The 19,205-nt window shown below is 34.9% G+C and overlaps 1 protein-coding gene across 1 annotated transcript in view; it reads right to left on the bottom strand.

Annotated features, from left to right (window-relative positions):
* Nucleotides 1-19,205, bottom strand: part of RYR2 (ryanodine receptor 2) — a 437,201-nt gene that overhangs the window by 85,971 nt on the left and 332,025 nt on the right. Inside the window, exons 65-74 of the mRNA XM_064445463.1 lie at nucleotides 14,207-14,267; nucleotides 12,314-12,552; nucleotides 9,940-10,021; nucleotides 7,824-7,954; nucleotides 5,748-6,068; nucleotides 4,332-4,572; nucleotides 3,906-3,993; nucleotides 2,200-2,292; nucleotides 1,644-1,814; nucleotides 644-703 (exon numbers count right to left, since the gene is read on the bottom strand). Of these exons, the coding sequence (XP_064301533.1) occupies nucleotides 644-703; nucleotides 1,644-1,814; nucleotides 2,200-2,292; nucleotides 3,906-3,993; nucleotides 4,332-4,572; nucleotides 5,748-6,068; nucleotides 7,824-7,954; nucleotides 9,940-10,021; nucleotides 12,314-12,552; nucleotides 14,207-14,267 (1,487 nt within the window). The remainder of the gene's footprint in view (nucleotides 1-643; nucleotides 704-1,643; nucleotides 1,815-2,199; nucleotides 2,293-3,905; nucleotides 3,994-4,331; nucleotides 4,573-5,747; nucleotides 6,069-7,823; nucleotides 7,955-9,939; nucleotides 10,022-12,313; nucleotides 12,553-14,206; nucleotides 14,268-19,205) is intronic.

The following is a 19,205-nucleotide window of genomic DNA, read 5'->3' as shown; positions in this document are numbered from 1 at the left end:
CCATAGGTCTGCTTCCATCTTCCTTCAATAAAGCAGAACGTAACATCATGTTATTACACTTCTGTATTATGGCTTCTTCTTTGCCATTATTTGAAGCATTATTAAAACAGTTCAACCACACTGGGCCATTTCAGGACTTTTTCCCTAGGGCTATTCAGCTGGCACTAATTGGAATTCAATAACAAAAATCTACTACTTTTTTCAAATACTTCTTTTTCCCTGGGCTGAAAAACAGGAACAAAACTGAGACAGTAGAGGTTTTTCACTTTGGAGTATGCCAAAGTGGCAGCTTCCTTTTCCTTTGCACTTCACACTGATACAAAGTAACTTTGAGCATTTTGCAGATTTTATCCCAAATAATAGAAGGTAGAATTAAACAGTGATAGACTTTGTTTCTATCTCCAATTTCACATTAATGGTGTGCACAGGCAGGGATTTCAGGGCCACATGTTATTGTATATAATGCATATATAAACACATTAAAAACATAAAACCTTTAACAATTGGCATGAACAAGTTACTTGACAGAATAGAAAAAGAGACTACAAACTGTCCTAATGAACAAAGGCAGGTTTTCATTATATGCACCAGCAAATTATTTCAAAGGAAGAAAAATCGCATTTAAAAACTGCGTACAGATTACCTTGCCCTGGAGATGAAGATTACTACGGATGATATCTCGTACTTCATCTTCAGTATCTTTCTGTCAATAAATTACAAATCATATAAATTAGGAGTAAAAGACAATTAAGAAAAGATATCATTTATATAAACGTCAGCTTTGGGCTTAGTTCAGATGATGAATAAAACTGAAAATATGGAAGATTGAGGAAAATCTCAGTGGCAAACCTTTTTGTTTCAGGGCAGAGCTAACCATACCCAAGCTCACAGGAACAAGTTCTGGGTGGTGTCATTCATATTTCTCCACAGTAACAGACTAAATGCAAGCCTGAATTAAGATTACTATTATATACATGTATACATACTTTAACCAAAGTTTGACCAAATGAAACCACTATCATGAACACTACCTTCTCTGATTTTATTTTTGTTTCTTTTGGAGATCTTTTATAATTTATAAACATTCAGTTCACATGCCCAAAGGTCATATAACCCGCTAGGGTGTATAAAGTATCATTGCTTGTGAAAGGAATATATTACAAATTACAGTCACATTGCACTGTGAGTTTACTTATAGAAGAATCACTTTTAAAACAGTCTATCCCTACAGAAATTCTTGAATTCATGAGAGTGACCAAAAGGAATTAGTTATAATATGGGACATAGAAGACAGGAAACATCCAGTTCTTATTTGCATTTCCAAATTCAAGCTTCATAAAATATAACAAACACAATTTAGTATTAAAAATTAAGAGAGAAATAACTGTTTTAAGAATGTCATCTCTATTCATATAGTGATCATTTAGAAAATAAGCATGTCCAAACTGAAATGCTTTATGCCCTGAAAATTAGAACAATATGTAGATTACTACCTACCATGGTCACCCGCTGTGGCTTTATGTAACAGAATTATAGTCTTGATTATTTGTGCCATGCCATAAGAATGAGCATGTAGGAAAATACTCCAGGAATTTCATTAGCAATGTATTTCTACCCTTGTGAAACGCAAAAGGAGCACGTACCATACTGAATCGATTTTTGGCCAGTGCAATTAGCTCTTGGTCTCCAGGAGCACAAATGTTTAAGCCGATGGGAAGTAATCTCTTCAGTGCTGCCACAATGAGAGAGGTCTGCATAGAGTACCGGTCACCTTTCCGCTTCATTTTCTTCCTTTCCTGGTCAGAAACTGCTGCCTGCAGCATAAAGCAAAGATGAGGAAAAAAAAATCCAATATTAAATAAAAGAATTGTACTAGCAACTTTCTACTTGTCTCTGGTTTGACAATTCCCTTACTACCTATACAGCCGCAAACCTATCCAATGGAACTGCTATTTTATCATTGCCAATATTTTGCACCAATATCTTGAAAGTCCACTGTGTTTCTCAAACGCCTGCGTTTTGATTCTCAACCCAGTGTTTTCAACAGATATTGTTACCCCTGCCAAAACAAACCAAAAAAAAGAAAAAAAAAGAAAAAAAAAAGCAAAAAAATAATAAAAAAGTGCTTCTCTGGAGTCCTCCTGTCTCCTTGCCCTCCGCAAAGAGAAAAATATAAAAATCTTAAAATCTTTACACTACCTTTGACATCTTAGATTTGGTGTCACTGATAAGGAAAGACATGTTGTTGATTTCATTTTGTACCACAAAGTTCTGCTCTTCCCTTTTGAAATTCTGGAAATATATAGAAGATCTCAGTTAGAAGCACTTATGATAGATGAGGAATCTATCTAAACAAACCTTAAATAAAAATATAAATTAAACCAGAAATCTGTAAAAGCCACAAGATAAGACAAGGACAGAAAAAATTAATGGGTGATCAATAATGGCCTGGAATTCCAGCTTTATTTACATGACATAGCTCAGAGGGTTGTGTGTTTTGGGTTTTTTTTCTATGTTCGAGAGAAAGAACTGTTTCTCTGGCTATGAAAGAGCTATGATAAAAATCTCACTTCTCCTCCAATTCAATACAAACATATTGTCTGAATTTTCCCTTACTAGTAAATCATCCATTCCATTTTTTTCCCCATAATATATCCCACTATATCCGATACATAAACTTTAAAAATAAAAGACTGAACTTATGAATACACAAGTAATTTGATGATTCAGTAACTATCTACTGTGCAACCAGTTTCTGTGTACAGCGATGTTTATAATAAATCTTACAGTCAAATTCAGACACAAGTACACAAATAATGAGGCATCTTGTTTCCCAGACTTGAGAGATGTGAAGTTATGGCACTAAAGAAATTTAGTACAGACAAGAGTCGATACAGAAAGGCAATGCCTGAAAGTATTTAGTCTCTCTTGGTTTTTTCCTGCTTTTTGTTCCAGTACTCACATGAATCATGTTTTATTTTTTATTTCAGCACTCTCAGTGATGGTGCCTGATTAGGTCTTAATGCAGACCTCTTGGCTCTTGCACATGAACCAGAGGAATCAGACTTGAGAAACAAGGGTAATTTTTGTAGAAGTAGAATTAAGAAGAAATCTTTAACTGGTAAAGTCTATGAAATATGAAATAGTATCATCTAGGAAAACAATACTTTGTTTGGAGAATTACTTGTAAGACATAGTTGCTACTTCCTTGCTCTTAGAACACTTACTGACTTTCCTTCATTCAGGCCAGCTACAGACTTAGGCTTAATAATTGAATTATATACCTTTAAGTTTTATTAAAGAAACACAAACCTACAAATACACTGCAACACAGATTAAGTGACTGTAAATAGAGCTGCACATTTCCCTCAGGAAAGCCTTGTTCCACTAGTTGTGTTAAGGACCTTTCCACACGATTTTTATCATAACTCTGCCAAGAGGCTCAAGCAGACAGACTGTACAATTTAGAAAAATGGACTTTGCTGAGACAACTAATTTAGTAGCCAGACTCCTGGTTATAAAAAGCCTTTGGGGGTGAAAATAGCTCATCAAAAAAAACCAGGAGGCGTAAGGACACAGACCTATATATATTAAAAAAAAAACAAACCAAACCAAAACAAACAAATTAACAAAAACCCAAACAAAACAAAACCCCACAACAAACAAACCAAAATTTATACGCAAAATATCTACAATCAGTGTAAGGATACTACAAAACACCCATCAACTCCCCTAGCTACTCAGGCATTCCAAAAGTGTCAGAAAACTGGAAGTCATTAGTACCTTCCCATCTGCAGTTGCGCTTCTGTCATTAGATGTGTTTTCCCAAACACAGCCACTAAATAATTGATCTGTCTATACTAAGAAACCTAATTAAAATAAGTATTTACCAAGGAATTACTTACATGAGACTTTGACCAGTAAATGAAGACCTCAGCCACCATGCGGAACAATTCTTCTGCTTCAGGGTTGGGCTCTTTCAGCCATTTTGCCCTAAAATTTGGTAAAAGGGTGGAAATGCAGATGATCCTCACTGGCATCTGAAATCAGTTTTCAACATTTTACAAGGATACAAGCCAACAAAACCAAGCATGCACATTAATCCTAGGTCTAATCCAACAGATTTAGATTGCACCTTTTTTTTCAGTTTTCTTCTGAAAAAGACCCCAGCTCCTCCTAAAAGTCATAAAGCATCAGCTTGAGCAAGTTCAGGATTGGCAGTCTGAGTAAAAGCTATTTTAATTCAATGCTAGGCATATCAAGGGATAAGAGATGGTATGAATAAACAGGAAGATTTTGTAGGATTCATTGACCTATTCCTCTCCACATACCTGTTATAGTCCACAAATCTAATCAACAAAGGGTAGAAGGCATAGAGGTCCCGTGCCAAAGTGGTGAACTCATCTAGGATGAGCAGTTCAGCCTCCGACATGTCACCTCTGCCTTCTGCTCTTAGGTGTTCTTCATCCGATACAACCACTGCTGCTTTTTTCTTTAGCTTATCCATCAGTGGCAGGAAGTGTGTCTTTAAGAGCTGTGGCTTCGCTTTGCTTATGATGGGCTGGGAAAACACTATTTAAGGCAATGAATATTATAATATATACCTGGCCACAAAATATAAATAAAAACTTTTACCTTTCACCTCTTTCTTGAATCTTATTTCTAGGCTACAGAGTAAAATCCTGCCCCCATTGAAATCAGCAGAAGTTTTGCAAGAATTAAATGTGGTCAGGATTTCACAGAGTCAGTTCAGTTTGTCACTATGAGGGCAGACATTAAAACTTCACAGACTAAGCTTGCAAGATCATAAAACTTGAAATGCCTTTTTACTTGCATTCTGTCATCATGTTGGTATTTGCCCACATAATTCTATTCAGGAATGTAGAATTTGTTTAATGGTATGTTTGGGTGGATACATATATAGCTACATAATGCACATACAAGTTTTCTCAGCCACTGGCCCCTCTTTTGAAGCTTGCTTTTTAGCTTGAGCGAAACAGAACTGGAAAGCACACTCTAGTTATTTGCAAACCTACTGAAGGAGCCTGCCTGTATTTCTTATGCACATTAGGACACTGGAAGGCTTGTGTGTAGACAGAAACTGATTCAACCATCCATCAACCAGCCATTTGAGACTTGTTAAGCACAAGCTTTTTGCAAATCTACACATAAAAATGAATATGTAAATTAGGACTTCAACTGCGCCCATTAGTGCAAAACCATTTGTAACATATTCATTAGATTACAAAGAATTTTAGGTAGTTACCGCTTATCCTTAGAGTGCATTACATTACTAACCCTCAAAAGACTAGGAATCCAGGCTGCTACCGTGAATGAAATTACTACTACAGTAAGTACTGAAAAGTCATAAGAAAGCCTAATTGTAAAACTGAATCCACAACACTGAAGTATGCTATATGATGAAAATGGGCTAAATAACTATAGTGCTTTAATTCAACATGCTGGAAAAAGTGTATGTGCATATTCTAGGGGAAAAGAAATAATCTAATGTACTTTTTATACTACTTATTAAGAGATTAAAACATATTTCTTACATTGCTCTTTCTTTATACTTAGTATTTCTGTTCATCAAGATCTGTTTTGTTTAAAAACATAAAAATATAAGTGTTTTTCTACTCCAGCTTTAACAGGGTAAATACAGACTCATTCAGAGTATGTGTGCATATATGTACACATTCTGAATAGATACACATATGCTTGTTTATTTATTTATTTTTACATCTTACCTGCTAATCTCTTCATCCAGGCACCTTCATCGATACCAAGGTTATTATAGATGATTTTCAATATGTTACCCAACAGAGTGTTCATGTGCTCTGACGTCAAGGCTGTGCAGCACATTTCAGCCTTGTCAGGGTTGTTTTCTGGCCCATGCTCCCACCAGTGTGACATGTAACTGCATAGCATAGGCAGTATGACTTCCATGATATGTGGCATTTGTGTGTAACGAATACCAGACTCTGCCAGTTCCACAATTTCTTCCATTAGCTTCACCAAGGAAGGAATATTTGGGCAAACCTCTTCTACACTAGTAGGCAAATTGAGAACTATTGAAAAAAAAAATCCAAAAATCAATAAAATAAGTCACAGAGGAAAAATAATTGTTTTCAATTGTTATTCTGTACAACTTCTATTTACATTTATGCCTTCTGATCCAAGGAAAAAAAACCAAACACAACAATAAAATCAGGTACTTTCATACCATTAAGAAATAAACTGCTTATCTATCAGCTTCAATAATAAAAATTTCTATAATAAAAATAATTCCTACATGGAAGCTTCTACAGTGTAATTATTTTGGAATGAATTCAGAGATATCAGGTGCAGATTGCTACATTCAAATTAAAGCTTAAGTTTTAGAATTTCTTCCAATGTAAACTTTGCAGTTGAGAAAGCAAATTGATAGAATGAAGCATCTCTCCACAACACATTAGACAAGACCTGGAATGTTATTAGAAGAAAAAAAAATCATTGTCTGACATAAGAAGTAGAGCAGATTTTGAGAAGCTGACTTCTGGAGGTGGATTTCTGATTTTAAGTGTTTACTCGTCAAGTTATTTGAATTATCAGTTCCTTCCTCTGAAAAGGTATTGCGGTCACCTTTATTTTTAGAGGCAGTTTCTTTCATCTACAAATGAATATCTGGAAGCACAACTATTAGGCTCTTGAATATCTAACATCCTGACATACACATACAATGAGATATACAGATACCTATATATTGAAAATTTAGCCTGCCATTTGTGAATCTAACTGTTTGTACCAACACAGCCTAAGGCTAGTCTTTTTCCAAAAAAAGACTCCTCTCTTATTTAGACAAATACTTTTTACTTAGGCAGAGCAGTCTCCTTAAAACTTAATGCAGTTTTGGAAAATAAATTCAAATTTCTGTTAAAAATCAATGAAAATACAGCTGACTTTTTTCTAGATGTATTAAAATAGCTAGAATATATATGGTAAGTAAGCATGGCTGTTGATATTTTAAACATAAGACAGTCCAGCTCTTTGAAGACTAAATCTAATATGCTTCCTTTTTTAAAAATAAAAGTGAAGTTGTAAAATGGATCCCATTATAAACTGGCATCTTATACATTATCATCTATATGTATTTGTGATATAATTCACACTTAGCATATATGCAGAGTTCAGACATTTCTATTGTAACTTCTTGTTTATTCACGGTAGGAACAAGTAGCGCATACGACCTTATTCAACAACTGTGGTTTGGCATAGGAGAAATCAAGAGTTACAGAATGGAACAAAAAGGTATATGCAAAGTAAAAATACATAGTCTTACTGCAAAGTAACATTATGTACTGTCTCGTATTTCAAATAAAGAAAATTAATTTACATACTACCCTGCAGAGTATTTACTTTCTAAGGGTATATTCTCTACTTAATACAGGCAAAGGTATTTTGCTCTAACTGCAAGTATGTATGTTTTAGGGAACCAATACTGCATATTAAAACGAAGAAAGTAAAGTTACTGATCAGAATACATCATTTTATCATCTAATATATAACATCTGAGCTACTAAAAATGTGCAAAGTCCCTTCAGCAAATTGATTCCAAAGTGGTCTTTTGAAAGGAGTATCTCAAAATTAAAACATTGTTATCTCTAGAAATGTAAAATAACCAGTTTTACCGGACTTAGGCCATTGATTTAGGAAAGAAATACAACCAAGATATTACAAGAAAATTCTTGGACTATAAAATGTATCCAGAAATACATGTATTAAGGCAAGCAACATTTAAGTGAAAACTGTGTTTTCATAACCACCATGTGAGCATCTGGAAATACCTGCTCTGTCTCTCGCATTCTTGGTATTGTAAATCGAGTAGATATTATGTTTGTTCAAATGAGTTTCCAAAAAAGCCACTGGAAAGGCACCTGAGAAAGCAGCCAAGCATTCTCCTAGTGCTGATCGTTGCCTGTGAATTAACAAACATCGTTAAGTGTACACATCTTTGATGACCGACTACACCTTGGAGTAGTTGTGTACCAGCCTTACTTTTATTCTAACATAAGCTCGTCTCAAAGAGACAAGCCACTACATTATTAGGATCATCAACACAATAGGTGTCAAAAATTGAAGTCTAGCAGCCCTCTGCTAATATATGAATGAAATGTTAAGACATAAAATGTCAAAAGTGGCCTACTTAGCTGAGAGCAAATGAGGAGCATGCAGGGAAAACCCAAAGTCATCTAAACAATGCCTTCTGTTCTATTACTTTCCTCTCAGCTTTACTGACTTTATAATCTCTACTATTAAGAAAAAGAAACTAAATAGACCAAGAGACCAAATACAACTATCATTTTATTTGAGTGATATAATTTCCTTTTTCTGAGAAACAGTACTTATCAGACCCTGGTCTAGCATGAAAGTCAAGTTCTTCAGAGAGTGGAAAGTTACTTCTACAGATGAATAACTCTGAAAGTTTTGCACAAAAACATTGCTCTAATCTCTTCAAGTATACAGCAACATTTACTTGATAATTAAAATTGCTTAAGTATGTCAAAATTGTAAAAAGCTTGTCCTTGGGAAGAAAAAAATGATCCCCTGTCACTTCATTTGGGTCCTTGTGGGGAAATTAAAAAAAATTCTTTCAGATTCCCAATTCAGTTGATCAGAGCAGATTTTAGACATGCGGAAGATCCTTAGCTGCTGAAGCTGAGCCACACAGATGACAGAAATCCAGAAGTCCCATGAACTTCTGAGTAAAAAAAAAAGCCTCCAAACTGATCTTGTGATTTAACAAGATTCATCTTCAGTCTATAATTGACCTAATTTTTAGGAACTTATATTCTTTTTAGATTTAACTCATTAAATTTGATTTTGTTTAATCTCACTTCATTCCCATATTACTTTTCCTGTTGGCTCTTTCTTCCTTTTTTCCTTTTCATTAGGTCTTCATAAGCAAAACATACATCCATGGCGTATAGCTACAAAGAGCAAGCTACATGTTCTTCACTTGTGATAATGGCTGTAGACAGCCATACACAAAAATTATCTCTTACAGTGACATATTTTTCTTAACTACACACCCCACATCATTTATTTGCTTAATATCCAAACCATTTAATTTTATATCCCTTAAAAAATTAATGAGACCTGCTATTCCACAGATGTGTATTTTGTTACTTACAAACACTGGTCCCCACCTTTCTTCATAATGTTTCCTATGCTACTGCCACCCAGCAAGCAAGGATATGTCATGGGGCTGGTCTGGAGTTATGCACACATTGATTTGCTAGACAGTGCACAGATATATGAACTTCCTAGATTATTGCTGCCAGTATCTGAAATGATGAGTTCTGTTTAGCCTTCCCTCAGAACTGTGCTAGTCACTATAGGGCAACTATTCAGTTTTAGGAACTGAACTGTCTAGGTACTTCTATTATTTTGGCCAAATGTGATTTACAGAGACCAAATGTAACTTGGAGGGAGCTTAGCAGCTACACAGTTGCACAAAAAAGCAATTATAAAGCCTCATTTCCCTGGGTAACTGAGCTTGAAAAGAAGTAGTGTTCTACGAGTGACAAATTCAATTAAATTTAGGGTAATGAGAAGAAATATACATCATAATTAAGCAATATATAAGGAAAAATTATAACAATAGATGAGCTGAATGACGTATTTTTACAGTTCCTCAGTCGAACCTCAGATCAAGTGATGTTTATTGTAAAGTCAGATAATTTTATTTGTAATTTTCAATTAAGAAATATATTTTGACAAACATATAATGCAACATTTTAAGTGTATCATAGTAAATGCAGCTGCATTCCACTTAACATCTGAGCACCTTTTTTCTCTCAAGATATCTTTCCAACAGCAACCTTTTCCTATATTCATTCTGGACTGCATACTCATGAAGCTAAATATAAACACAAATAGAGGAACACTTTTTCTTCTTACCGCTCTACATAGATACTCTTGCTGGTTCCCAGAGCATATAAACTGGCCAATATTCTGTAACAGGAAACCTGAACATCTTCCACTGAAGAGAAGAAGAAAATGATAGGTGTAAAGAGGTTTTCTTTGCAATACATTTCCGTAGAATTAAAATACATTTCTTTTGACAATAACTGAATAATATTAAGCTATCCAAGTCAATAAACAGAAATCACTCTCCAAATACAAAAACTCTTCTGACCACTGAATGCCATAGATTTTACTCAAAACTTCCGTTTAGTTCAATACCAAGCTACCAGCTAAGACAGTAAACACATTTCACTTGTGCACTAACTTCCTGAAATTAATGGCATACTAACTCTTTACAGATAACGTCTAATTGTATAATCTGAGAATCTATTACTTTAATAGTTATAAAAAAATGTGTCAATGAATATTTTCTAATTTGTAGCACTTAAGAAAAGTTTCATGGCAAATCAAATAAAGTGCTGAAAGTAAAAAAAAAATTATTAGGGAACAAATCCATTTAGAAATGTAACGCCACCGTATAAAACCTATTACAAAAGAAAGGTAATCCTGTTGAACAGGTATTTAATTCTTTCAATCACAGTTTATATTTTTTAGAATTTAGGTACAGATACCAGTTAATAGCACGTACTTAATTTACACTTCAGACTGGCAAAAGGATTAAAATAAACAATCCTTTAGTTCTTATGAATACTTCACCAAAGCATGTTTTGAAATTATCAAATGGTTCAGTTACAAAAACGTGAGAATAATCTTAACATCTGCTTGAAAAAATGCTTTTCCAATGTAATCTGCAGTAGTAGTGTAACAACAGTGTCAATACCATCAATAAGGACAACACTCCCATTCCTTCCCTATGTATTTTTTCTAGTCTCTCCCACAGTGCTAATGGCTTCCCCCAATATGCAATGAAATATTGGGAGTAAAACAGAACTAAGACTTAAGGGGCTGGAAGAGCCTACAGGATAGTGCATCAAAGCTACATAGCATGGCTCTTTACTATACTGTGATTTTAGTTTGGATCATCTTGGAGTTGAGTATTTTTTGTGTAATAGGAGTAACCTCAGGTACACTGACCCACCATGATCACACAATCACACTATGGAGCACTCCGTACATGTAGCAATACTCTTAGGTACGAGGTCAGGATACTTGTAATCAGAGTAATACAAATAAGATCATTTTATTCTTAACAAGATGTAAAGATAAGTTGTGTGTAAGAAAAAGTAGCCTTTCCAACTATGTTCTAGACAAAATAAGCAGGCACAATTCTTTCTCAGTTTATGAATTCTAAATTGGGTGTTTCACACCAGTGTGATGTATGTAGAATAGCTGATTAAGAATACCAATTTAAGTAATCAAGTATTGAAGGCTAATTATTAAGTTCCAAAACATGGAATACTAGAGATCAAAAGTTATACAAGGCATGAACATGTTGATGCCTGAAAAAGTGGCTTATGATGTGAACCCCACAGATGACTGTTTCTGGATACTGTCACAGACTCCTGAATTTTACGGGAATAATTTAATAAGAAAAGTGGATGTTTGTATCTCGTCACATTCAAATCCATCAACACAACTCCAAATTTTCAAAAACACTTCTCTTAATGCTCTTCTGTATGATACTTTTCCAGATTCTAAGAAGAGAAAAAATGTAATTTGTATTCTTTTCTTCCAGGTCCTTCTCTCAGTTATCTCCATAACTGAGTTAGCTATACAGAGCAGAATTGCCTCCTTTAGTGTGGTCTGGACAGCAGAATTCCTGTGAAGTTCCTAAAAATACATAAAATTAAAGTTTTGTGTCGCAGACTGCAAAATATCATCTTGCAGAGACTGGGTTTGGGAAAATAAAGGACACTGAATGTGCCATAATCAGAATCTCTACAGAAATCTCATATACAGTCTCATACACATTCCCTTCTGTGGTGCCTGAATTCTTCAGGAGCTCCTTCTGCTTTTCCTTAGGATCTAAGATGCACCCACCCAGATTCCCCACTAACTGAAACTGAGCCAAGGTGCATGTAGGACGGAATAACTTCATTCTCGTAGTATAACTTCATTTATGGAGAGCAAAGACAAAGAAAGTCACAGTAAATTTCTGGTAAAGTTAGAAACAAAATGAAGACTTCTGATGGTCTAATCACAGCCACATCTGCTTTAATATTTATACAAATTGCACTAAAACCTGCAGACTGTGCTGGGTCGATTACAGCAAATGTTTGATTAAATCAATGACAACTTTGTCAAAATTACATAGGATTTGTCCTCTAATAGAACTGAGAGTCTGGTAATGCTTACTACATGGAAGTACAGATATTTTAGTGGCATGGCACTTCTAAATAATACGCACATATCAGATCTTCCCCAAACTGGTGCTGTCCAATATGCTCAAATAATGAAGATAGCACTGGCAGGAGAGCAACTGTGGTATAATTAATGATTTGTGTGACTCCCTTTGGCTGGTTTCTGCTGTGTGTAAACTGGCCTTGCTTAAGATTTTCCATTGTTTTCTCCAGATCCTCAGCAGCATTGTCCAAAAATGCTCTCAATGCCATCTTAACAGATTCCAGACCAGTTTTCATCACAGTCCTGTATATAGCATGCAAAAGGAATGAAAAAGAATATTCTATTAGACAAGCATGGAATAAAGCCTAGTCTTGGCATATATGAAATAGATAATAGAGATCTGAAGACAAATCTTTCATCTTTTGATATTGTAAAATCTTCTCATAGCAGAACAACCTACTGAAAAACAATTCATAGGTATCCTGCAGAACACAAGGATATTTTATCTGTTTTCCCATTGTGAAAATAAAGTCCTTTTAAATTTATAAATTGATTCATTTGCCTTCAGAGGGCAAAATAAAAACACTGAACAAAAGAGAAGAAGAATGACTAAGTCTTCAATTTATGACCTTTAGGAAGAGAAGAACTATCTCAATCTAGAACTCAGAAAGTCTTCCCAGCCTTAACAGTCATATTTCTGCCTCCAGAATAAGGGCAACAGAAAGGAATGAGTAAAACAACCAAATGTGTTTTAATTAATTAATTAAACAAATTAATTTATTACATAACTATAACACCAAAATCAGTTATATAATGATATAATCCAGGAGAATTATTTTATATGTTTTAAATATCTCAATTACAGAGACTTTGTTTGATTAAAGTATCCATTTAGGCATGTGTGAAATAAATCCAGGTGAAATTCTTTTGTAAATTGAGTAACAGCCCAGGCTTTTTGTTTATTTGTTTTACAGAGTGAATATATACAGTTTCAATAGCAGTATTTTCAAACTTTCCTGTAACCTCCATGAATCCCTTAATCCCCTCCTGGAGCTATTTTTACATCTGTACCATGAGCTGAATTGGTGACCTCCACCTGTATCTGTATTTCATCTGTATGCCTGCATACAGCACAGATAATTTATGACAAAAAACTTGAGATATTACAACCTAAAGGATTACCATGCAACAGCTGAGTCGTATTAATCAACCACGATCATGCCTCTACCCTATAGAAAATGGAAAGTAAAATCTGTTCATTTAAGCCACTGAACAGATACTGAGAAAAACTGCTATCTGCAGGTAACCCAGTCGAGTCTTTGAGAGTAAATGGCAAACGAAAAAAAGTTATATTAAATTACCACGGAGGTAGTTTAAATTGTCATGTTTTGTTTCACAACTGCAAAGATCTAGGAGTCAGCAATCAGCACAGATAGTTGCCTGTACAGTTAATGGAAAGCAACATATTATCCTCCAATATTTCAAGACTGTCTTATAAACCTCACAATGGCTCAGGCAGCTCAGTTTAACTTAGAAGTACCACTGAATTCGATGTAAAGGGTTTGGGTTTTTTTTTTGTTCAAATCAGAACATGAATTAACTTTGCAATGAAGACACTCTATGAGACCGATTTACTGCATTCTATGTGCATTTAAATCCTGAATTTTCTGATTAAGCAGTATAGGCAAAAGAATAAAAACCAAATGAACTAACAGCTAGCAGTTCCTGGACACCACTAATCTAAACTGAAGTTGAGAGTGTAACTTGCATATATTGTCCTGCTAAACCCTAGTAATTAACTAGTAATTAACCTACTTTGCATTGGGAATTCTCTTCAGTACTACATCTTCTTGAGTTTTGAAATTCTGTAGTCTTACACAGGTAGCCCAAGTCTGACTGCACATTAATTTTTTTTAAGTGATTTTCTTCATACTTTAGAAAATATATTCAGTATTACCTCGCATCCAAGGTCTGGCCCAGTATGTGAAGACAGTTGACTATTGATGTTGCATCATTTCCTAAACAGGGAGGAAAATTATCCACCAATTAAGCTGAGCATACTGTATAGCATACCTACACTCTGCTAACTGTATCTTTGGTTTTAAAGAGAAAACAACACAGCAGAAGAGCAATTGAACTTCTGCATAATTTTAATATTCAAGTTAAAAACATGCAGTTTGTTGTCTTAGCCTTGTTTACACAAATGCAGTAACTACAGGCAGTAAAGCATCTCTCATCAAATAGCTGAGGCAGTCAAGACGGAAGCATTTAAATGTGGGGTTAATTAGAGCTGCAGTGTATTGTCTGGTTTTCATTTAAATTCTATAAATTTTGCATTAATTGATTCAAGTTTATCTGAGCATTTATCTTCCTCCTCTCACTAACATAAAAGCTATTAACTTTCACAAGCTTCTATTGCAGGAAGAGAACGTTTATATAAAATGTCATCAAAAAGGTTAGCTCACCGGTGTTACCAATAGGCTGCAGCCATTTATAGCAGGATCAGGTGTGGCTCACATGAGTAACAGTCTCTGACATAATATGCATCTCCCATAATCAATTCTTTTTCTCACAGTTATGTATGTAAAAAGAGAACTTACACACAACATGCCTTGTATGCATATGTACATCTCAAGATGATGCCATGTACAAGCCACCTCTAAGAACACTTTTTAAATCCGGGACAGATTTAGGCTACCCAAATTTGACCCACAGTTTATTTAGTGAATATATATATTTTTAATCTAAACCTCTGCAAATATGAAAATACATTTTCTTGCTTCTCTCTATATTTGAAGTTTCTCCATTAAGAAAAAAGAAGAAACAAATTGACTGTTTAAGATAAAACAGAATTCTGAAAATACTGTCATATGCATACAGTGTACTACACTTTCTCACTGGTGGTTATTTCAACTTGAAAATATAGGCAAACATAGAACTAAAATTAGTAACTGTTTAACTGAAAAAGAGATTTAAAAAGATAAATTGCAAGGAAGGAGTGGGAGGTTTATTGTAGCACTGAGAATGTTGTTCTGTGCTATGCAATTAGGAGGTATTTTTGTGGTGTTCATCCACAGTAGATTAAACAAACCTGCACCTGAAGCACAGCTGCTATGGCTGCCCCTAGCCAGGCAGCCCCACCCTCCCTTTTGCACTAGCACTGGTGGTCATGCAACGATATAGCGAGCAGATGAGAAAGCTGAAGTGACCTAAAAAAAATCCTACCAAAAAAACACCACAAAAGCATAAGTTTTTTGTCAGCACCTGTTTTTTTTCCTTACTATTTTACTGCTCTGGTGATATGAATGCCAGTGCTGATGAAGAGAGTGCAGGACTGTGCTAATGTCAGCAGGGAAATACTCAAAGCAACTCAGACTTAGACAACGGATTAGACTGTCATGAAATAGTATCTTAACTTTTGTCGTGCAGATGTATGTACGCTGCATGCTACAGAGCTGCATAGAGATGCTGAGTCCAGTTGCCTGAAAAATTTACATTGGCAATCTTTATACCATGTAGACACATTTCAAGAGCCATATATTTGTCAGGAATCAGGTATTTTGTATGCTGCAACCAGACGGAAGAGTCAGAAACTCATCTAGGTATTCTGAAAACTAGACAAGCTTTAGGCATATCCAGTAGCAGATGCTGCAGTGTGGTTGGTTCCACAGAGTGGGGTATGAGAGCAGAATTCAGTGACCATGATAAATGCAGCCCCCTTCCATCTAAACTGATTGATATACTAGTGTTTGGCCAGTTTTCTCCCTGTAACACTAAAAATAGACTTTCAAAATTATCATGAAACTTCTTTTCTGAAATGTGTCCTTCAGGCAGGATTTGTCACAGGATCTTAGAAAATGCCATTTGTTATGAAAGACAGGTTTAGTTTCAGTGGAAATTCTGCATCTTACTTTTGTTCAATGTCATGTATTTAGTTGTTTTCACTGTTTCTAAGACAAAAACCCACACTAAAAAGGTATTTTTTAATACTTTACCTTCAAATGCCACAGTTAAAACTCAAAAAAAATATATCCTTTTCATCTGAATATTTCTAGAATCACTTTGCTTCCAACCTGAGGTCAGAAGGCCATCTTTTTCTTAAACTGAGTTATGAAACCTAAAATGAAGGGTTTTCTAATGCAACTAATTTTATTACTATTGCCAATATCACACAGAGTACATATGCACCTTCATTAAATTAAAAATCTTTTTTTAAATAAATTAAAAATGTTCTTTATTTTCAGAAGCCTGAAAACTAGGTACAACACACTCTGATGTAGGAAATCAATGTGCAGTATATAAAATTCTATTACATCATGAAAGGGGAGCCGGTGACAAGTACAATTCAATAGGATAAAAACTGAAACAAGAGCTGTTCCTTAAATGAACTCTTCACACAACTCAAAACAATGGAGGCTGAACATACGCAAATACTAAACCGCATGAGTTCAAGAGGTTTTAAGGCTGAAAGTATCCCAGGAGTGAATATATAAATATTAGGTTGATGGCTGGATCACCGTCAGCATGCATTGCCAATGAAGTTGATCCCATGAACTGCACAACTGAGTTGCAGCCCTACACAAAATAATACAGCTTTCTAAAATATCAGGAGGGAACGACTGTTGCTGCATTGCAAAACTGCTATGGATATTGATTCCAGGATGCCTCACTGGAAGGACACTTATAAATTCAGGATGTCACTAGGCAGAGAAAGACTTCTATTTCTTTTTAGGAACTTCTCTGATTGATCTCTCTAGGTTCCCAAAAATAAGTGAGCAAAACCAGGCCTTTCTTATCTGATGTCTTAACCAGTTAATTTTTGTTTTAGATTACATGGGTCTGAACTACTGATACGAAGATTTTTTTTAAAAAAATTACTTACATATTTATATAGAAAGAATGCTTTACTGGAGATTCAAACAATATAAAGAGTGAATCAAATAGTCATATACATTTGTTTTTTAAATAGAGAAAATATAAATTCAAATGCTCAATTCATCGAAATTATTCACTAAAAACTTTCAATTTCAGCCCACTAATAATAACAAAAGTAAATCAATACAATCTTACTGATGCATAGCTACAGCTCCCAAACAGTAAATTACTGGGGACAAAATCTACTTTCACAGTGTAAAGAAATAATAATTCCATGCTGAATGACAATTCCATAACCCCAGTGACACTCTTAGATATCAAATGTGATTTTAAGTTCACTCTGGAACACTTGCATGCTTAATTTGCCATTTTATCAGGACTTGTATGTACATGACTTTTACTAATGACTTCCATGCATGCAGCTGTATCTTCAGAAGTAGCATTCAAATTCACAATAATATAACACACCTATATAGCAAAACCATATAGCATTTTGCTATTTGTTATAGCAAACTCCCCACTATCCATAAAGGTTATTATCAAGCAACTCTTGCTCATTCAAGATGCTTTCAAAATGCACAAATAACTTTCTAGGCCCCAGCTGTGCTCAGAGGCTGTCCTCATGAGCATTTCCCCCTCTTCTACACAGCCTTGTCTTTGCTGGAGTAAGTGCAATTCTTTTGATCAGGTTTTCTAACATGATGTAATTCAGTGTCAAGGTAAGGCAAGCTGTAAGGTGACTTTTACTTGAGTTAGTAGGTCCACAGTACAACCATGCTCCGGAGTCTTATGGTGACCATGTCATAATCATAGAAAAACTACAGTACACTTCTGTGATGGCATAAAGGATGTGCACTCTATTAGTTACTCCACACTAGGAAAAGAGTTAAAAAACAAACTGTAGCCATAGTGAATACCCATCTGACTTATCTCCTTGTACCACTTGAACCCAGCCAAACAGCAGGAAATAAGCAAGCTGAGATGTGGAATGGAAAAGATCTTTTGCTTAGTACTGAAAAAAGTTACATTGACTTAGATCTTTAACTTCAGCTGTTACTCATTTTAGAAAAGAAAAAAGTCAGAAAAACAAATACAGCAATGAAAAAGATCTTCAAAATTTTAATAGTATACCTGAGCTAGTTCATTCTTTGAAGAAACAACCGAGGGTACAAACCAGAGCTTATGTGTACGTTTGTGACGTACGTTTGTACGTTTCAGAAAAAAGCTGCAACAATGCCACACAGCTGCAGAAACAACTCCATTGCTCCTATGATCTTTTGGCTTTACAAGCAAATCCACTCAGCTCATCCCAAAATATATTTAAAAGCAATATCCCAAAATAACTTCCAATCTTTCTTCTCAGTTTAATGGTTTTCACAATGGTCTGTAAGCACTAAACTGCTGCTGCAGCAAGTTCCTTCCCTTCAAATTGAATGAAATATGTAGGAATTGTTAGGTGCATATTACCTTAATCAAGTTCTAATTCACTAGATAACTACTCAGTTAGGTATGCTCATGGATGCTGAAGTTTGCAATGCAAAGCTATATATGCACAGGATGTACTATTTCAACTATCCTATCATCATGGCATAAGAACAAATTGTAGAGTAAATGACTGTGCTACACATTGCATAAAATGTACACATTTGATACAGACTTCAAATTTACTTCAATTAAGTGATTTTCACGTGGCATATGACAAACACAAGCTCCTGCTAGGTTCACACAATACTAGAAAGATAGTACACACGCGTATGTGGAGTTAAGCCCATCTGGGAATATGTAAGAATTCTACAAAACTTAACTAAGTATTTCAGCCCACTACAACTTTTCCTTGATGAATTTCCAATACAAATGTGGAATTCTGATGCTCTGTTTTTCCCAAATGATTTGGAATAAAATAACAAATTAGTCATTATAATTAAACTCGGCAAAATTCTTTGGTAGGATAATGAAATCCAGATATTAGTTAAGACACATGGAAAACTAAACAAAAAACCCCAAACTGAAAACTACAAAAGCTTTTTATTCCATCTAATAAGTTCTGTGATCTACCAGCCTAAACAATCAGCGGTCTGTGA

Source organism: Phalacrocorax carbo, chromosome 3, assembly GCF_963921805.1.
Source record: "Phalacrocorax carbo chromosome 3, bPhaCar2.1, whole genome shotgun sequence".
Lineage (NCBI taxonomy): Eukaryota > Metazoa > Chordata > Aves > Suliformes > Phalacrocoracidae > Phalacrocorax > Phalacrocorax carbo.
This window is presented reverse-complemented; position numbering and strand designations above follow the sequence as displayed.